General features: G+C 39.8%; 3 protein-coding genes and 5 non-coding genes across 8 annotated transcripts; 5 read left to right on the plus strand and 3 right to left on the minus strand.

The window, feature by feature from the left end:
* Nucleotides 1–184: 184 nt before the first annotated feature.
* Nucleotides 185–4338, plus strand: LOC110042390 (uncharacterized). The gene is made up of 4 exons (XM_089291068.1): nucleotides 185–969; nucleotides 1606–1809; nucleotides 2290–2411; nucleotides 2791–4338. The coding sequence occupies exons 1-4, from the start codon at nucleotides 267–269 to the stop codon at nucleotides 2998–3000; spliced, it is 1239 nt and encodes a 412-aa protein (XP_089147194.1). The 5' UTR covers nucleotides 185–266; the 3' UTR covers nucleotides 3001–4338.
* A 2501-nt stretch (nucleotides 4339–6839) lies between these two features.
* On the plus strand, nucleotides 6840–8034 carry LOC110042551 (anti-lipopolysaccharide factor-like). The gene is made up of 3 exons (XM_089291069.1): nucleotides 6840–6951; nucleotides 7094–7180; nucleotides 7677–8034. The coding sequence occupies exons 2-3, from the start codon at nucleotides 7112–7114 to the stop codon at nucleotides 7878–7880; spliced, it is 273 nt and encodes a 90-aa protein (XP_089147195.1). The 5' UTR covers nucleotides 6840–6951; nucleotides 7094–7111; the 3' UTR covers nucleotides 7881–8034.
* Nucleotides 8035–9066: 1032 nt separating this feature from the next.
* Nucleotides 9067–10766, plus strand: LOC110042550 (anti-lipopolysaccharide factor-like). Its single transcript, XM_020747931.2, has 3 exons — nucleotides 9067–9217; nucleotides 9323–9402; nucleotides 10301–10766. Exons 2-3 carry the CDS (start codon nucleotides 9334–9336, stop codon nucleotides 10499–10501), a joined length of 270 nt encoding a protein of 89 aa, XP_020603590.2. The 5' UTR covers nucleotides 9067–9217; nucleotides 9323–9333; the 3' UTR covers nucleotides 10502–10766.
* A 1913-nt stretch (nucleotides 10767–12679) lies between these two features.
* On the minus strand, nucleotides 12680–12752 carry Trnak-uuu (transfer RNA lysine (anticodon UUU)). The gene has a single exon. It is a non-coding gene; the product is annotated as a tRNA-Lys (tRNA).
* Nucleotides 12753–14169: 1417 nt separating this feature from the next.
* Trnad-guc (transfer RNA aspartic acid (anticodon GUC)) lies at nucleotides 14170–14241 on the plus strand. The gene has a single exon. It is a non-coding gene; the product is annotated as a tRNA-Asp (tRNA).
* Nucleotides 14242–14762: 521 nt separating this feature from the next.
* On the minus strand, nucleotides 14763–14835 carry Trnak-uuu (transfer RNA lysine (anticodon UUU)). The gene has a single exon. It is a non-coding gene; the product is annotated as a tRNA-Lys (tRNA).
* Nucleotides 14836–15772: 937 nt separating this feature from the next.
* Nucleotides 15773–15845, minus strand: Trnak-uuu (transfer RNA lysine (anticodon UUU)). The gene has a single exon. It is a non-coding gene; the product is annotated as a tRNA-Lys (tRNA).
* A 500-nt stretch (nucleotides 15846–16345) lies between these two features.
* Trnad-guc (transfer RNA aspartic acid (anticodon GUC)) lies at nucleotides 16346–16417 on the plus strand. Its single transcript has one exon. It is a non-coding gene; the product is annotated as a tRNA-Asp (tRNA).
* Nucleotides 16418–16445: the final 28 nt, after the last annotated feature.

The following is a 16445-nucleotide window of genomic DNA, read 5'->3' on the forward strand; positions in this document are numbered from 1 at the left end:
AAGCATATCACTTAGCTAGGTGATATGCTTCTGGTATAAATGCTTAGTTTGGTTTAAATACTTCCTTTTGTTTTGACGTTCTTCCATTATCTTGTTATGTTTGTACCTTCGTATGTTATGTAAATTAATATCGCTAGAAGAAAACAAAGAAATCGAAAGTGACGTTAATTTCCGGGAATTTTCCCTTATTGAATAGTCTGAACTGATGCGTGTCTAGCTGCAATCCTACGCCGTAAACATCATTCTTTTACTCGTACAGCAAATTCATGATGTTGTCAGTCAATGAACACGACCCACCAGAGCTCAGTATTACTATTCCAGAAAAGAGAAATCTTTCATCAGCTTTCAAGCAATGGGGAGATTTGGAACTTCCAATCGATATTCTTCTATTGACTGTGAAAGACTGCGAATTTCTGGCCTGTTACTACTTTCTGAGGAAACCCTTTCGAAGCTATTTGAAAGAGCTTGGCTTCCTGTATTTCGGGGAGATGGGCGAAATAGACGGCATGACACCGCTAAAAATCGCGTTAGTTACCTGTTCTGAAGGTGCTACACAGCCGGGAGGTGCACTGATTAAGGTGAAAAATACTGTGGAAACATTGCAGCCGAAAGCCGTGTTTTGTGTTGGCTGTTGCGGGGCTTTGAATCGCGAGAGAACCAACCCTCAGCTGAAGCTAGGAGACGTAGTCGTTTGCTCTAAGTTGACTACGTATGCCGACAAAACTGTCACAGATACTGGTGTCCAGCCTTTTGGTTTATCTGCGCCGGTAGGCAGAGATATTGGTGGTTTAATCAGCCATGCCGCCAACGGTTGGGAAGCCCCTTTAAAGAACACGGAAGCCAGAAAAGTCAATGTCCATTGCAGCGCTGAATTTTTGAGCGGACCAGAGGAAATTGACTCAAACAGGCGACGACAAGAACTCATCCGACTTTATCCCCACGCGATAGCAGTTGAAATGGATGGGCAAGGTAAGAAACGCGTAGCGGAATTTTTGATAGTTTTGACTGGATTGTTTACTGTTATCGCTGCACGAGGTCATTCGATCAGCGCAATGACTAGTCACGCTAAAGGTTTTATACCCCAATTGCGGTCATTTATACCTCTCTCTTATCCGGTAAGGCTGACTTCTCTAGTTTTCCTTTGCTGGATAAATGATTTCTGAGTACGGTGTAAAGTAAAAGAAATAGTTAGAGTAAAACAACAGATTTCTGGGCAAAACGGGTGATATTCAGTCTATATTTCACATAATCACGTTTTCTTGGAAATACCGGCTGTATTGGCATTATTAAAGTACAAAATTTTGAAGGTTTTCTTAATGCGGAAAAATAATAGAATACAGCGTTAATTTCAGTGAGATTATGAATGATCTGTTCGGTAGCTGATTTTTTTTTTCTCTTGTGGAAAAAAGGAAACTAATCTGGATACCGTGTAAAATTAAAGGAATGGATTTGAAAAGGACAAGGACGTCTTGTTGAAGTAGTCACGTGGACGAAAAATATCAAGTAAATTAATAATACCACTTTCCCAGTTAAATAAAGAATGCTCCATTATTTAGGAGGGGAGGCTCAACGATTTTTTTTTCCGGTATTTGTTCCTTTTCACAGGCGTGTTTAGCGCAGCCCATGATCTTAAGATGGAGTGGGTCATCATCAAAGGTATCTCTGACTATGCAGATGGTACTGCCTCTTCAACTGTACACTGGAAGCCTTTCGCTAGTGTCATGGCTGCTTCTGTTGTCAACAACATGCTCCGTGTGCCTGTCATATTTGACCAATGGCCTCATTACCAAAAACATGACGTCAGAACAGGTGCAGGGGGCTATGAGCACTTAATTTATTGATAATCGTTATTGTTTTAGTTTACAAAAGCTTTTGCAATACTGCATATATCTATGGCCATGCAAATAAAGCTATAATAGATCATGGAGAACATTTGAAATTAACGACCTTTGAGGGCACATGAAATCCGCGAATCATTTTTCTAATTTCATCTAGTAATCCAGTGACTTTGGATTGTCTTTTTTTCCTAATCGGCATATTTAAACTGTGTCCAGTAATTTTAGCTGGCAACATTCTAGAAAAAAAATAGCAAAATACGTTATTCATCGACGATTTTCTTTTTGTTTTTTGATACTCAGTGTCCTGGACTGAGACTACAGACGAACATCTGTCTATGTCAGATAGTAAAACAAACTCGTTTGCAGTAGTCCAAAAGCATGCCAACCAGATAAACTTTCCATAAACTGCTGATGAATGTAATGAAAATCTTCTTGTTTTTTTCTTATTTAGAGCACCTGACAGCTGGAACTCGCCCTAACACAACTGTCACAACTGTAACTCCGCCCGCGAATGTGGATAATTTATTTGGATCTTTCTTGCGGTCGGTCACTGGTGACTCTCCATCCAGCCAGGTAATTTAGTGAATCGTTGCCGGTATTTAAATCTTCACTTAGGGTGTGTAAATTACAGATATTAATTAGGGTGTTTAGGCTGGAAAGCCAATATTTTTAGCCGTCAAGGCATCTTTCAGGGCTGCATTCGGAGGAACTGGAAAACGCGGTCATCTTGTGTTGGTGTTTAACACCGATTAGGGACCAAATAAAGCTTGACCACGCCTAGCTTGGTCTCCTTTAGGCCTTATTCATCCCTGACTCTTTCACACGGACCTCCCCATCTCTCTCCCATCTCCCCCTTCCGAGTAACCCTCCAATATTTTGCCTCTCTGACGTGACTTAGTTATTTTGTAACTGCGGTAAACACAACTCAAGTTCGTGTTCCTTTGATTTGCAGCTCAGGTACAAAGGACGAGTCTTTCACTTCAGCTCTCGTGGACGGATTCACTCGTTGCAAGAACCCTGGGTATTTGATGGTAGAGCCTGGGACCTAGAGAGTGGAATCAGCGTTGAAGCACGCCACTACCATACCAGTGACGAGGCTAACCAGCGTGCTGTGCAAAAACTCAAGGACAGACTCAAGAGCGAAGGGTTAATTACGGAGTAGTGCGGGACTTTTTAAAGAGTTAATAATCAAGGACCTCAAGAGCTGATTTAAACTGCCTCTAATTAATTAGAATAAATGTATTGCCTCGTTTTTACTATCGGTTTTAGTGGGAGTTGCGGTGGCCTCATGGTTAGCGCGCTCGTCTCTAGATCGAGCTGTCCAAGTTCGAGTCCTAACCGGGGACATTGTGTTGTGTTCTTGGGCAAGACACTTTACTCTCACAGTGCCTCTCTCCACCCAGGTGTATAAATGGGTACCGGCGAACTTAATGCTGGGGGTAACTCTGCGATGGACTAGCATCTCATCCAGGGGGGAGTAGAAATACTCCTAGTCGCTTCATGCTACGGAAACCGAAGATAAGCGCCGGCCAGATGGGCCACTTGGCTCGCATGCAGACTTTACCTAAATCAGTTTCAAAACGAGCCCTCAAAATCTTTCAATAGCTCTGGGCTTCTGTTGCAGTCAGTAGGAGCAGCTAGAAACGGCCGATTTGAAATTTGGAGTAAGATTACCCTCTCAATTATGCAAAACCAGTCACTAATGACTGAGATTAGGAAGTCTTCGAGGACTTCCTTTGTCGAGAAACGTTAACTGAGGAGAAAGCCATCAAAGCGTATGTCACGGTTGACACGCGAATGGCTTACTTGTGCAATTAAGGTACCCAGTTGCAAAAAGTTATCATTGGATAGCTGTAATAGACCGTTTTCGATATATTAAAATTCACCTTGGCAGCGAGGCTTAGAGGACACAAACAAAGGAAATTGAATGACCATGTTTATTCATTTCTTTTGTTTTTGCCTTCTAGGCCTCACTATCAAGCTGGATTTTGATATATCGAAAGTGGCCTATTGGACATTACGTTATCGCGCACCAACTACTTGACAGAGAAGCTGAGAGAGAACCAATCACAATCGTCAATTTTGGTATAGGTACGATTAAAGATAATATAAACAAGCTTCTTTTAAGCGCTTGATGACGGCAACGCCAAAGAGAACAGCCACCAAAAGTATTAACTCCAAATAGAAGTAATAAAATAAACCGTCATGGTTCATGTTCTACAATGTCAGGTGTTTTTATGATCTTGTTTTGCAGAGGAGCTATTGTTCTACTCGTTTGTTTAGCGTCGTTCCGATTGGCGTTGTCGTTACGGTTTGTCAATCAGAGAACTCATTTTTTTCTGAGAAATGACTTTGTACGTAACAGATTACGTTCTTTTATGACTGAATTCTTTGGTACTCAATTTAACGGACGACTGTAAAATGGTCATCTTGTAAAAGCGTCTGAATGATTGTTACCTGCATGTGATTATAATTATATTATGAGTTAAATTGCGAATAATTGTTGTTGTTTGTGTTGTTTTTGTTGTTGAGTGGCAATCAAATGCGCGACCGATTTGGACTGTTAATTCTGATACGCGAATTGTGTCAGGTCAACCGGCTTGTTTGCTGGACATGATGCGGCATTCACCGCCGCTAACTTCGATTCCCATTCGATAAAAAGACAGTTGAGTTTGGTTAAGTTTGTCAGCAGGCTGTAAGAGGCCTGGGTCCACATGGGGTTAACTGCTGACAAATGGGAACACTATTAACCATCGCACCGGTATCGCGGAGGTCACGGGTTCGAATCCCGTTGAAGCCCTGATTTTTTCAGGCTTCTCCTTTCCGATTGCTTTACTTAAATTGGAAAATTAACTGCGATGATCATTCTTCACTTTCATCTACTACCGCAGTTCATATATGAATTATTTCATATAAACTTCACATCATTAACCAACTAAGTAAGTAAGATGGTTTATTTAAACATGCACGATGGGATTAAAAGCATTACATGCTTGAGGGGTGGTGCGTAACTGCCTAATACCCAATTAACCTACAAAATGGATAAAATATGCATAATCAGACTTGAAAGTAAAACCAATACAATACATAATATACTTATAATTTAAAATAATTCAAACTGACATAATTTATGAAAGAATGAAAGATGCGAATGCAACCATAATACTACTAGAAAAATGACATGAAAAAATTTCAGGCTCTTTCATTATTTAATTGCTACTGTTGGACATTTAATACCATGGAATTCATATACCTGAGCCGAGTATTACGTCCACTGAACATATAGGGCCGAACCCACACAACACCGCTCTCATGTGGCTTTGATAGTTCAGTTGGTAGAGCATTACACCGGTAACGCAAAGGTCGTGGGTTCGAATCCCGTTCAGAGCCTGAAATTTTTTCAGGTCATTTTTCCAGTAGTATTGTGGCTGCATTCGCATCTTTCATTCTTTCATTATGACATAATTTAAGGTGGCTGGTACCAGTTTTCTGGCGCGCGGAGTAGATCATCATAGTGCGTCACGCGTGAGTAACACGCACGATAGAGGCGCGAGATTTAAAATCCGAAAGACCAAAACAAATATGGCGGCGCGCGGCTTTTTTCGCGCAAAGTCACTTTTGTACTGTTGGAGACGAAATTCGCATATAAAGGAGGCTTTACCTGCTAGAACAACTTAAGTCAACTCTGTGTTTTTAAGAAAAATTGTTTCGGGAATTCAATGTTTCCCAAATTTCAAAGGCAACTCGATCGATCGTGACAGCCACCGGAAACGTATAAAGGACTCGCAAAACATAGCAAATCTACCCAGAATTTGTGTAAAAATCCTACAGAGAAAGCCCAGGAGGTTGTCTTAAACGACAACTACAACTGTAAATGATGTTTTAGCAGCAAACAAAACAAAATGCCTGTTCGGAGTCCGCTCGCCCGCGCGGGCACACGAAGCAGTCAGCGGTAGTTAAAACGGCTCATGAGCAACTGCTGATCTGGATTTTTGGATTTGGAGTCTGGATTTTTGAATGCGTGTCCACGCGCGTGGGAATAACGGAACTCGCGAAGGCTTTTACATGAAAACAAGCCCGGTGACCCCTTCTTTTTATTGTTTTAACATAATATTATCATTGAGAAGAAACGTCAGGAAAAATATTAAAAAATCCTACGGAAGGAAATTTGCACTTTGTGCAAATTGCCGTTTTTCCAAGTTTACAAGAAATCGGCTCCGTAAAATTATTTTAAAACTGTTGTACATTTTCATTTTCAGATGCCAAAACTTATTGATTAAAAAAAAACTCGGGGTCACCGGGTTAGTTTTTGAGTTATTAGTGACATAAGCGAAAAATCAGGTCTGGAAAATCCTTTTGGAATGTTGCCATGGTAACTGCTGACGACAAAATAACAGCTGTTTTAGGTCAAGTATAAATTATATAATCCAAACCTTCAAAACTATTACAGTGGCCCTGGTCTGTCTTTTTGCTCTATTCTTACAAAGTTATGAGCCGTCAAAACCCTGAAAACTGGTACGAGCCGCCTTAACTGACATTTAAAGAGAGTTTGAAAAGCTTAAGATCAGCTAGTGTTTAATTGATGTTTTTTAGACCCATTGTAAGCATCCTTTTCGGTCATATTTATGCGTTTTTAGATCTTTTTATATACGAAGACAAGTTCTGACTTTCCTAACCATTTTTGCCGGGAATCCTCAATTTGTTACCACACTCTGCACGGAATAAGGCTGCGCATGTTCATTTTAGAGTCACATAATATTGTCTTAGCAATTCAAGAAGCACAGAATTATATTGTCTTGCAACAATCCTTGTCAGAATACTGGGACCGAATCACCAAAGTGTCTAAGGTAGACTGCGAGGAGTGTCTCTTTTGCTCAAAAACCCCTGGGCAAGAAAAAAAATTAGAACGCAAAACAAGTGAGCGCGCGAGCTTGACTGCGAGCGTGACATGCGAGCGGCGAGCGACCAAGCCGCGAGCCGCCAGTAGCGCGGGCGTCGGAAGAGAGTGAAAAAGCGACTTCCGCTTTTATTTTCGATCATATTCTTTTAACAAGCATCGTGGAAGCTTCCGTCGTACGTCTTTGTTGAAAATATTTTTGACACTCTTCTCAAGGTAATGTCTGAACTTATTTATTTGCTCTCTAGCCATCAGTTTGCAAAACTTTATTTAAACCACAGCCAGATAAATGTGTAATGGAAGTTTATGTTGGGCTCGCTGTGTTTGGAAATGTCTAACATTTATTTCGGTCCAACAGACAACGAGCAGCGACCTGATGAAAGTCATCCAGGATCTGGCAGCGTTATATTCTGCTCTTCTGCTATTAACTGGTGAATCAGGGCAGGTGCGTGTTGTTTCTCGCTTAGAAGATGTTGAAAGGTTGGAAATAACAGAATAATTATACTGAGAAAGTCACATACACAGCAACAAGCATGGTTAAAATTTGCATATGTAGATATACATTGTAATAATACCATGGTTTAATCTGTACATTCTTACTAACTGCAATCACAAGTTTCTGAGGACTTTTATAAATGCATCGTAAAATCAAGTGTATGCGATTGGCCGTAAAATACCTCGTGTAAAAATTGATTTCTACCGAACTGTCACTTTCGGTACTTATTCTCCCCATAGTCCACACTACGTATAGCCGCACCGGAAGTCCGGGGGCTGGTTTTTGGGGAGGTTTGTAGGATTTGTATAGGGGAAGGGTCGGCTTTTTTTGGAGGGGGTGAGAAGTGGTGGGAATTTTTCATTCGTCAGTGCTTTGGCATAGCTACTCGAGTAATCAGGAAATCATTTTCATTGTTTTTCTTTTCCTTAATTTTTCCTTTCTGCAGCTGAATTTTAAGGATCGGGTGATCAGCTATAAAGCAGAAGGAAGAGTGCACAAACTAAAGTGGGTGTACGATGGGACTGCTTGGGATGTGGAGAGTGGAATCACAGTCAAGGCAAAACATTACCACAGTAAACACGGAGCCATTGAACACGCTGTCAAGGAACTGATCGATAAACTCAAAGCTAATGGGATAATAACAAACTGAAGTCGAATTTTAAAATAACTCCAGACAGTGTTTCAACTTTATTTCATAACATGTAAGTCGTGGTCTTCGTGGTTTCCTAACTAAGTCCCATGAGTTAAGGTTTCTTGATTATTCAAGAGGAATACTTTGAATAAAACAGCAAGAGAGTCTAAAATTCAAAGTTGTTGAGCAGGACTTTACAGACCATGAAGAAGGACCCATCAGCCGTGTGATTTGAAGAGACCGTAAACAAGGTCTACCCTGTATAAATCCATTTGAAATGTTCATGTCTAAGTTTTCCCCAGACCTTACGAACAGGCTCCCAGCGAGCGCGATCGAAGCGAGGGAGCCTGTAGACATTCTATTCTCTATTTTCCAAGTGCCCATAATTCATTTTGTTTGCCCCCCAAATTATGCATAAACTATTGTTGTGAAATGCTCTTGAAAATATGCAGACCTCCCAAGGGCAATTCACAACAATAAATTATGCAAAATTTGGCCGGCAAACAGAGTGAATTATGGGCAATTGGAAAATAGAGAATTGATGCCGCTGTTCCATGATACTAGAATCTGAAGAGAGAGTCTGGACACCAACTGTGGTACGATCAACAATCATGATACAGTACAAGCATGGTGGTAGGCAGAGTTACTGTCGCTTGATGTCGCAGATACCGAGAAATTGGCACGCCGGAAGTGCAGAGTTGCGCGGAAGTTTGGGTGATCTTGACTCGCGTGACTAGTTCTTATTTTGACAAAAGGCTACAAAAATAAACAAGCCAAGTCAAACGAGTCACGCAATTGTGAAAGGCGCAATGTTTCACCTAGCTAGTACTAAGTTTTAAACAGGCCAAAATTAAATAAGACTTTTTCTTCCTACTTCTGGGAAGTGGTGAAACGAATTTGTTTTATCGTTTAACTTAAAAATTCAGGTTGCTGTTGCTTAAAACTATGCAAGGTTCAAATCAAGCCCTTATAGCACGCATCTGAATTTCTCAAGATCTCTCAAGTACCCAGCGAATGAAAACTTGTCATGTAGACAAAAAAAATTGTTTGGTCCGTGTGACTATTCTTATCGAATCAAACTGGTTTGATTTGTTGTCCATTTGCTGTGCAATGACCTCGGGTGAAGTCCCTTCCAACCGAATTACAAAGAAACACGCAGATCACATGAATAGCGACGTGTCACTTTGGGACAAGTCCCAGCGTATGAAGTCAGCTTTCGATTTGGGTCTTGATCCTGAGGAGGTCTGGGTGCTTCCGAATGGAAGTCTCGTTATATTTCCGGGAATATCGGGATGTTATCCATTCCAAGACTTGACGCTGGACGAGACAGAAGATAGCTTTACACGTAACACTTGGTCAGTCTTGATTTTGCCCCAAGGATTTGTAGTATCACGTACTTCCATTTGAATAATAATCATACTTTTAAAACTAATTTCCGTTTTGATATATATTTATACCAGATATTGCCAACATGAATGTCATTCAAGATGTTGCAACTTTGTATTCCGTTCTACAAAATGTCACTGGTGCATCTGGGCAGGTTAGTTATTAGTTTCGGTTGTAATCCACGCATGGCTGAGAAGGTATGAAAATCTTTGAATGGAAAATCTACATATTACTTCTAACAGTATGACTACTTCAACCAAGGTCACACGACAAAATTCAATAACGAATGAAATCTCGAATGTTGACAACAGATTGCCGATCAATTATTCAGCTAAGCCAGCTGCATTCTATCATAATCTACAGAAGCAATAAGTTTGCGGTCATTATTATTCCTGAACACAGGAACGTTGCTGAAAATAAGCAAGCAAGCATCCAAGGGTCATTCATTTGCCCATCGTTTGAGTATTTGTTTATATTTATTCCACATCGCAGAAATCGAGGGACTAGACTATGCAGCCCAGAAACAAACTTATTTCTCACTGCTACGATAAATTAAACATACTGATGTTTGGTGAAAACATATATGACTTGTAACGAAACCTTTTAAAATCATTTACACTTATTCCTTATTTCCCAGAAATGTTTATGCACTTCTAAACTTTACTGAGGTACATTTTTGAGGCTTTGAAATTCATTAATTTTCGCTTACGTGTCACAGCTTGTTGTTGATTTTGTTTCATTTTCGGTGAAATATCGGGAAAAAACGCATGTTCCATTTTATAACTTTCGCCCTCCGTTAAAACAAAACATATGCCATAGTAGTCCAATTATGTCTGACAAATTAAAAGATATGACCTCACGATCGGTTCTGGGTGTTGCTAGTTTGAACTCGCGCGTTGTAATATCGGCTTGAAATTAAATAATGGAGACCTCATAAAAATATTTTCAGCAATTTCGGTGAGTTAAGGGGGCGCAGGCGGTTTGGGACAAAATTTCAGTTTCAATATTGCTTTAATTTTATTTGATTTCCCATGTTCAATTCATATCTCCAGCTGAATTTCAAGGGCCGTGTTATTAACTACAAAGCAGAAGGTCGCATTCACAAACTTCAGTGGGTGTACGAGGGAACAGACTGGGATATAGAGAGTGGAACCAGTGTTAAAGCAAGACATTATAAAAGTACACAAGGTGCCATTGAACACGCTGTTAAGGAGCTGATCGATAAACTTAAGGCTCAAGGAATATTGAGTTAAAGGCACTGAAATAGAAAGCAAAAATTACCAAAATTTTAAAAGGTCGTTGTGGTATTTTGTTAAAAATTAAATAGTCTTTAAGTTAAAAGAAATGTGATAGAAAATAATGTAATTTTTTCAGAAAAAACTTTCAAAACTGGTTACGTTGTTACAAGTATTTCGGAAAGTACACCGAAAGTACGCCGTGTGGATGCGATCGAAATAAGTTAGTTTTCACTCAACACTGAGTTTTTCATTTTTATTAAACTGGGACACCTTTTTCGTAGGTCTTCGTCTCTTCATTGTAGTTTGACAAGTGCTGTTTTTCTTTTACTCCACTTATTATCGTCATCAGTTTCTGTGCCTCCATTTGAAGGGTAAGTCAGAAGTCAGACCGCGGTAGTCCTGGATTCAAATTCTCCGCACTTATCACAACTTCAATTGTGGCACTTCTTGTTTACAATCAAATCCTCGGTAGTATAGTGGAGAGTATCCCCGCCTGTCACGCGGGAGACCGGGGTTCGATTCCCCTCCGGGGAGAATTTTTTCTTTCCTCACTGTTTCTTGTTTTTCCTCTATCAAAACCGAAGAAACCAAACATCGACTGCTAATAAAAATTTTTTAAGCGATGAAAAAATTTGAAAGCTAGTTATTGTCATTCTTTAGCACAGTGCCGACACGTATGTATCATATTTTATTTTATAGGGACATACTTGAGCTACTGAATCATCAGTAGGCTTTACAGCTTCTATTAAAAATGCTGCGTCTTAAGAGAGCTGTTCTCAGGCTACGAGAAAAATCGAAACACTTGGTGTAAAAAAAGTTATGTCCAAATTGTAGTCCTGTCCGTCAAATCCTCGGTAGTATAGTGGTGAGTATCCCCGCCTGTCACGTGGGAGATCGGGGTTCGATTCCCCACCTGGGAGAACTTTTTCTTTTTTCGCCCATATTTTTCTTCTGTCTTAGTAACCGATGAACTAAACATCAATTGGTAGTATTTTTAAATAAACGGCACGCAATGCAAGCAGAAGCGATTGCGTTTAAAAATTGTTCCTAGAAGATTGGAACATAAGCAGACAAACTGATTCTTAAACTTTTAGGGGTTTACATTTAGGGTAGTCCATTGGTGGCTCATTCAAGTAGTTCATGTACCAGGTCCATCTTGTTAGTCCATGTGCTAGGGGTCAGCGAAATGTACCAACCCAAAAGACAAATTAATAACTAAAATAAAAAGCACTCCGCTGATAAGTTCCTCTCTGTGAAATCAACACCTTATTATCTTTAAAGATATTTGCCATGCTAATTACCTCACCGGAAATTAATTTGTTGTTGTCCGAGAGAAAATCATTTTCTCTTGACTTGTCATATCGCTTGTGCGACCCGCTTGTCTATCTAAAATTGTATGTATCGAAGATATGTTATTATGAGTTTGCCCCTGAGCGCAAATTTATCTGACACTGAATGAAAAGCACTCCACAAACAAACAAACAGAAAAGGAAAGCTGCAAAGTACAAGTTTCTCCCTCAGAAATCGACACCTTATTATCTTTAAAGATATCTGGCAACGCTAATTACCTCACCGAAAATTAATTTGTTGTTTTAACCGTATACTTGTCATGAATGAACATTCGTATTGTCTTTACCCTGACAAAACGATTATCGATTGTTTAATCACAACCACTCTTTCGTTGACAGAAAATATAAAACGGCACATTTCCAACTTCATAAAAAACTGAAAACTGCAAATGAATCTTACCCTGACTTCATTATCACTACTGTAAACAGTATATTTCAGTGCTCATACAATGCTCATACAGTGCTCTCACAGTGCTCATTCAATTCAGACAATGCTCATTCAATTCACTTCAAGACTGGCAAAAGTGCAACTGCGCTATCAATATCCGTAAATTTTATGTAGACCCTTCAGCTATCGTGTGTGCGACTTGCTTGTCTATCTAAATTTTTATGTATGGACGATAAGTTCTTATTACGAATTTGCCAGTGAAGGCAAATTTATCCCACACTGTATACACCAAAAACAACCCCCAAATCTTCGTTTAAAGCTGAAATTAAAAGGACTCCTCCGAAACATTTGACTTAAAATAAACTATGTTCAGATTGCAATCCTCTACTGATCGTCAGTCACAGCTTCAACACGAAAAGAGAAGAAGTGAAATATTGCTAATAAAAATAGTCACCGCGCCCGATATGTGACTTGAACCCATGGCCCTCAGATTAAAAGTCTGATGCTCTACCGACTGAGCTAACCGAGCTCATGTGTTTTGGATGCAAAGAAGACAGAAAAGTTGTCCTTTTCTCGATGTCTCAATACTCACTTAGCTTGAGATTTATAATATGCCGAGACAATAAGATGGTAGACATCGCCAGTTTTTAAGTGTTGGTCGCATTGTCACAGAAATCGCCCTGGACAATCCAGTAAACATATCAAGAGATCAAAACTCATAGTAAATACATGAGTAAATACGCAAAGTAATAGTAAATACAGGTGGCCGACGTAAAGCGCGGGAAAACGTGTACAAGCAATTCACAATTGGTTCTGGTTTTGCTTCTGATTGTATACTAAAGAGGTGACGCGAGCTCTTTTTAAGCCGATCACCCAGCGTAGTAATGCACAAACCCGGAAAACACGAATCGAACTTTCAACACTCAAGGGATAACCCCCATAACAGAAAAGGTGTATTGTTTTACACCAACTTTCGGGAGCTTCGTAAAGCAATGTCGATTTGGTTTTAAGGACGGTGCCTGCTAAATACAAAGGTTTTTGCGCCAGGTTAGGACTACGCGGAAAAAGTAGATCTTTGCCAGGGCTATTGGAATCCACAAAGAAAAATGAGGGTAGCCACGCATTTTTTCGAGATAATTAGCCTTAGATCTCAACAAAAATGCTGACATCAGCATTTTTCTGAAAAAAGAAGGAAAGGATATTTCTTCACAGATTTCATTAGAATTTGCCTTTACAGACAGAAAAGCAAACACTTTTATAAAGATCTTAAAACTACATTGTAAATGGTGACATAAAAACCGTTTTTGGTATGTTTTTAATAACAAAATCGTTGCAACAGCGCTTTTAGTGTCTCTTACAGCCTTCCTCTAGTTCAGTTAAAATACAATCTAAACACCTTTTGCTCACAACAAGAAACTAATTACGCGTTGAATAGGCTTGCCAGTCTCATTTCATAACATAAAATGTAGGGGTAACCACGCGTTTTGTAAAGTTATTGATCTTTTGTGAAAACTTTTACGGTGTCTGTTACATTTTTTCCTGTCACCTCCCCGGTAGGTAAACCATTTGCGTATCTCACACTTGTTTTGCGCGCGCACTACGCCATCTGTAGGTACATGTTTAAAGCTGGATTTCAATGTAATTTTCGCCAGCTAGTTTTTCAGCTGGAGGACGTTAACAGTTAGTGGTTAGCGATATGCTTCTAGTCTGGTGTTTCTGGTTAAGTACAGGCAAGAGAAGGTCACAGCAGGACTTGGTCACTTGTGATTTGGTCACAGCAGGACAATTTTTCTTTCATTTTAGTCGTGTACTTGGTAGCGTAGTTGATTGCGTCAATGTCAACCCAGCGCGCGCGTGGCACTTAAATCATGCCTTGCGTGATGCGCAGAACGTGTGCGCACTAACAAAAGTAGGCACCGTCCTTAAAATACTTCCTTATCATCAAATCCTCGGTAGTATAGTGGTGAGTATCCCCGCCTGTCACGCGGGAGACCGGGGTTCGATTCCCCGCCGGGGAGGAACTTTTTCTTTCCTGTATATACCACCATATGTTTTTTTCTGTCGCAGTAACCGATGAACTAAACATCAATTGGTATCATCAAGAGATTATCAAGGTACTTACCTTGGTAATCTTTAGGTAATATTTTTTAAAATTTATGAAATAATTTAAAAGCTACCGATTGTCATTCATTCCTCAACACAGTCCCGACATGTCGTGATTCTAATGTGCATCTTTTATTGTATTATGTATGTGTCCTATTTTATTTTATAGACACGCTTGAGGTAAAAATAAATGCCACGCCTTATAAATAAGGCAACCGTACACAGCCTACGAGAAAAAAATCTAAAATATTCTTTTTCTTTGCGCATCGTAGCTTAACAAGAAATGACACGCACAGTGTGGTGACAAACATGACAATAAAACGAAACATTTGGTTTTAAAAGATACTATGTTCAAATTGCAGTCCTGTACTGATCGTCAGTCACCGCTCCATCACCAAAAGAGAAGAAGTGAAATATTGCGAAAAAATAGTCAGCGCGCCCGATATGGGACTTGAAGCCATGACCCTCAGATTAAAAGTCTGATGCTCTACCGACTGAGCTAACCGGGCTTACATGTTTTGATGCTAAAAAGAAATAAAATTTGTCCTTTTCTCGATGTCTCAGTATTCAATTGAGATTTATAATATGCCGACACAATAGGATGGTAGACATAGCCAGTTTTTAAGTGTCACTCTGGACAATCTAGTAAACATATCAACATTTCAACACTCATAGTAAATACATGTTGCCGACGCAAAGCTCGGAAAAACGCGTGCAAGCAAGTCACGATTGGTTTTGGTTTCGCTTCTTATTGGATAAAGAGATGACGCGAGCTCTTTTTAAGCCAATCGCTCAGCGTTGCAATACACAAACCCAGAAAATGCGAACTGAATTACTTTCGATACTCGATTGAAAACCACCATACCAGAAAAGGTGTATTGTTTTACACCCACTTTCGGGAGTTTAATAAAGCAATGTTGATTTGGTCGTAAAATATTTCCATCTTTACCATCAAATCCTCGGTAGTATAGTGGTGAGTATCCCCGCCTGTCACACGGAAGCCCGGGGTTCGATTCTTCGCCGCGAAGAACTTTTTCTTTCCTTATACTTTCTTGTTTTTCCTCCATCAAAAACCGATTAAATCAAACATCAACTGGTAATAAAATTTTTTTCAATGATTAAACAATTTGAAAGCTAGTGACTTTCATTCCTTAACGCAGTGACGACAGGTCGCGATTCCAGTTTCTTATATCCTATAGCCACGTATGAATCGTATTTTGTATTATAGCCACATACTTGAGCTACTGAATGGTCAGCAAGCTTTACAGCTTGCCATTAAAAATACTGCGTCTAATTAATAAGACAGCTGTACTCAGGCTGCGAGAAAGATTTAAACATTTACTTTAAAAGAAGGTTTGTTTAAATTGCAGTCCTGTGCTGCTCGTGAGTCACAGCTTAAACACAAAAAGAGAACAAGTGAAATATTGTTAATAACAAAAGTCAGCGCGCCCGGTATGGGACTTGAACCCACGACCCTCAGATTAAAAGTCTGATGCTCTACCGACTGAGCTAACCGGGCTCACATGATGTGAATGCTAACAGGAATAAACAAAATTGTCTTTTCTTTGATGTCTGAATACCTACTTTAGTCAGTTTTATTATTTTATCGAGACAATAAGATAGTAGACATCGCCAGATTTAGAGTGTCGGTTGCATTGTTTGTGTCATAAACCAAACACCAAAGTAATTATTCCGGCCAATCACAAGGGCCAGAGTCAATCCAGTGAACCAATCAAAATAAAAAGCAAATACATGTAGCCGACACAAAGCGCGGGAAAACGTGTGCAAGCAAGTCACGATTGGTTTTGGTTTTACATCTAATTGGACAAAAAAGTGGCGCGCGTTTTTTTAAACCGATCGGTTAGCGTTATTATACACTACCCAAGAAAATGCGAATTACTTTCGACACTCAAGTGGAAACCACCATACCAGAAAAGGTGAATAGTTTTACACCCACTTTCGGGAGTTTAATAAAGCAATGTTGATTTGGTCCTAAAATATTTCCATTTTACCTTCAACTCCTCGGTAGTATAGTGGTGAGTATCCCCGCCTGTCACGCGGGAGACCGGGGTTCGATTCCCTGCCGGGGAGAACTTTTTCTTTCTTTATACGACCGTAT

The sequence above is a fragment of the Orbicella faveolata genome, unplaced genomic scaffold (genome assembly GCF_042242905.1).
Source record: "Orbicella faveolata isolate gen_17 unplaced genomic scaffold, um_ofav_v1 contig_24, whole genome shotgun sequence".
NCBI lineage: Eukaryota > Metazoa > Cnidaria > Anthozoa > Scleractinia > Merulinidae > Orbicella > Orbicella faveolata.

Bases quoted from the DNA above. Each gene is read 5' to 3' on its own strand.
- LOC110042390 (XM_089291068.1), top strand. From the start codon at position 267: ATGATGTTGTCAGTCAATGAACACGACCCACCAGAGCTCAGTATTACT. The intron at 1,810-2,289 runs GTGCAGGGGGCT...TTTCTTATTTAG, and splicing joins AAAACATGACGTCAGAACAG to AGCACCTGACAGCTGGAACT. The intron at 2,412-2,790 runs GTAATTTAGTGA...TTTGATTTGCAG, and splicing joins GTGACTCTCCATCCAGCCAG to CTCAGGTACAAAGGACGAGT.
- LOC110042551 (XM_089291069.1), top strand. From the start codon at position 7,112: ATGAAAGTCATCCAGGATCTGGCAGCGTTATATTCTGCTCTTCTGCTA. The intron at 7,181-7,676 runs GTGCGTGTTGTT...TCCTTTCTGCAG, and splicing joins TAACTGGTGAATCAGGGCAG to CTGAATTTTAAGGATCGGGT.
- LOC110042550 (XM_020747931.2), top strand. From the start codon at position 9,334: ATGAATGTCATTCAAGATGTTGCAACTTTGTATTCCGTTCTACAAAAT. The intron at 9,403-10,300 runs GTTAGTTATTAG...TCATATCTCCAG, and splicing joins TCACTGGTGCATCTGGGCAG to CTGAATTTCAAGGGCCGTGT.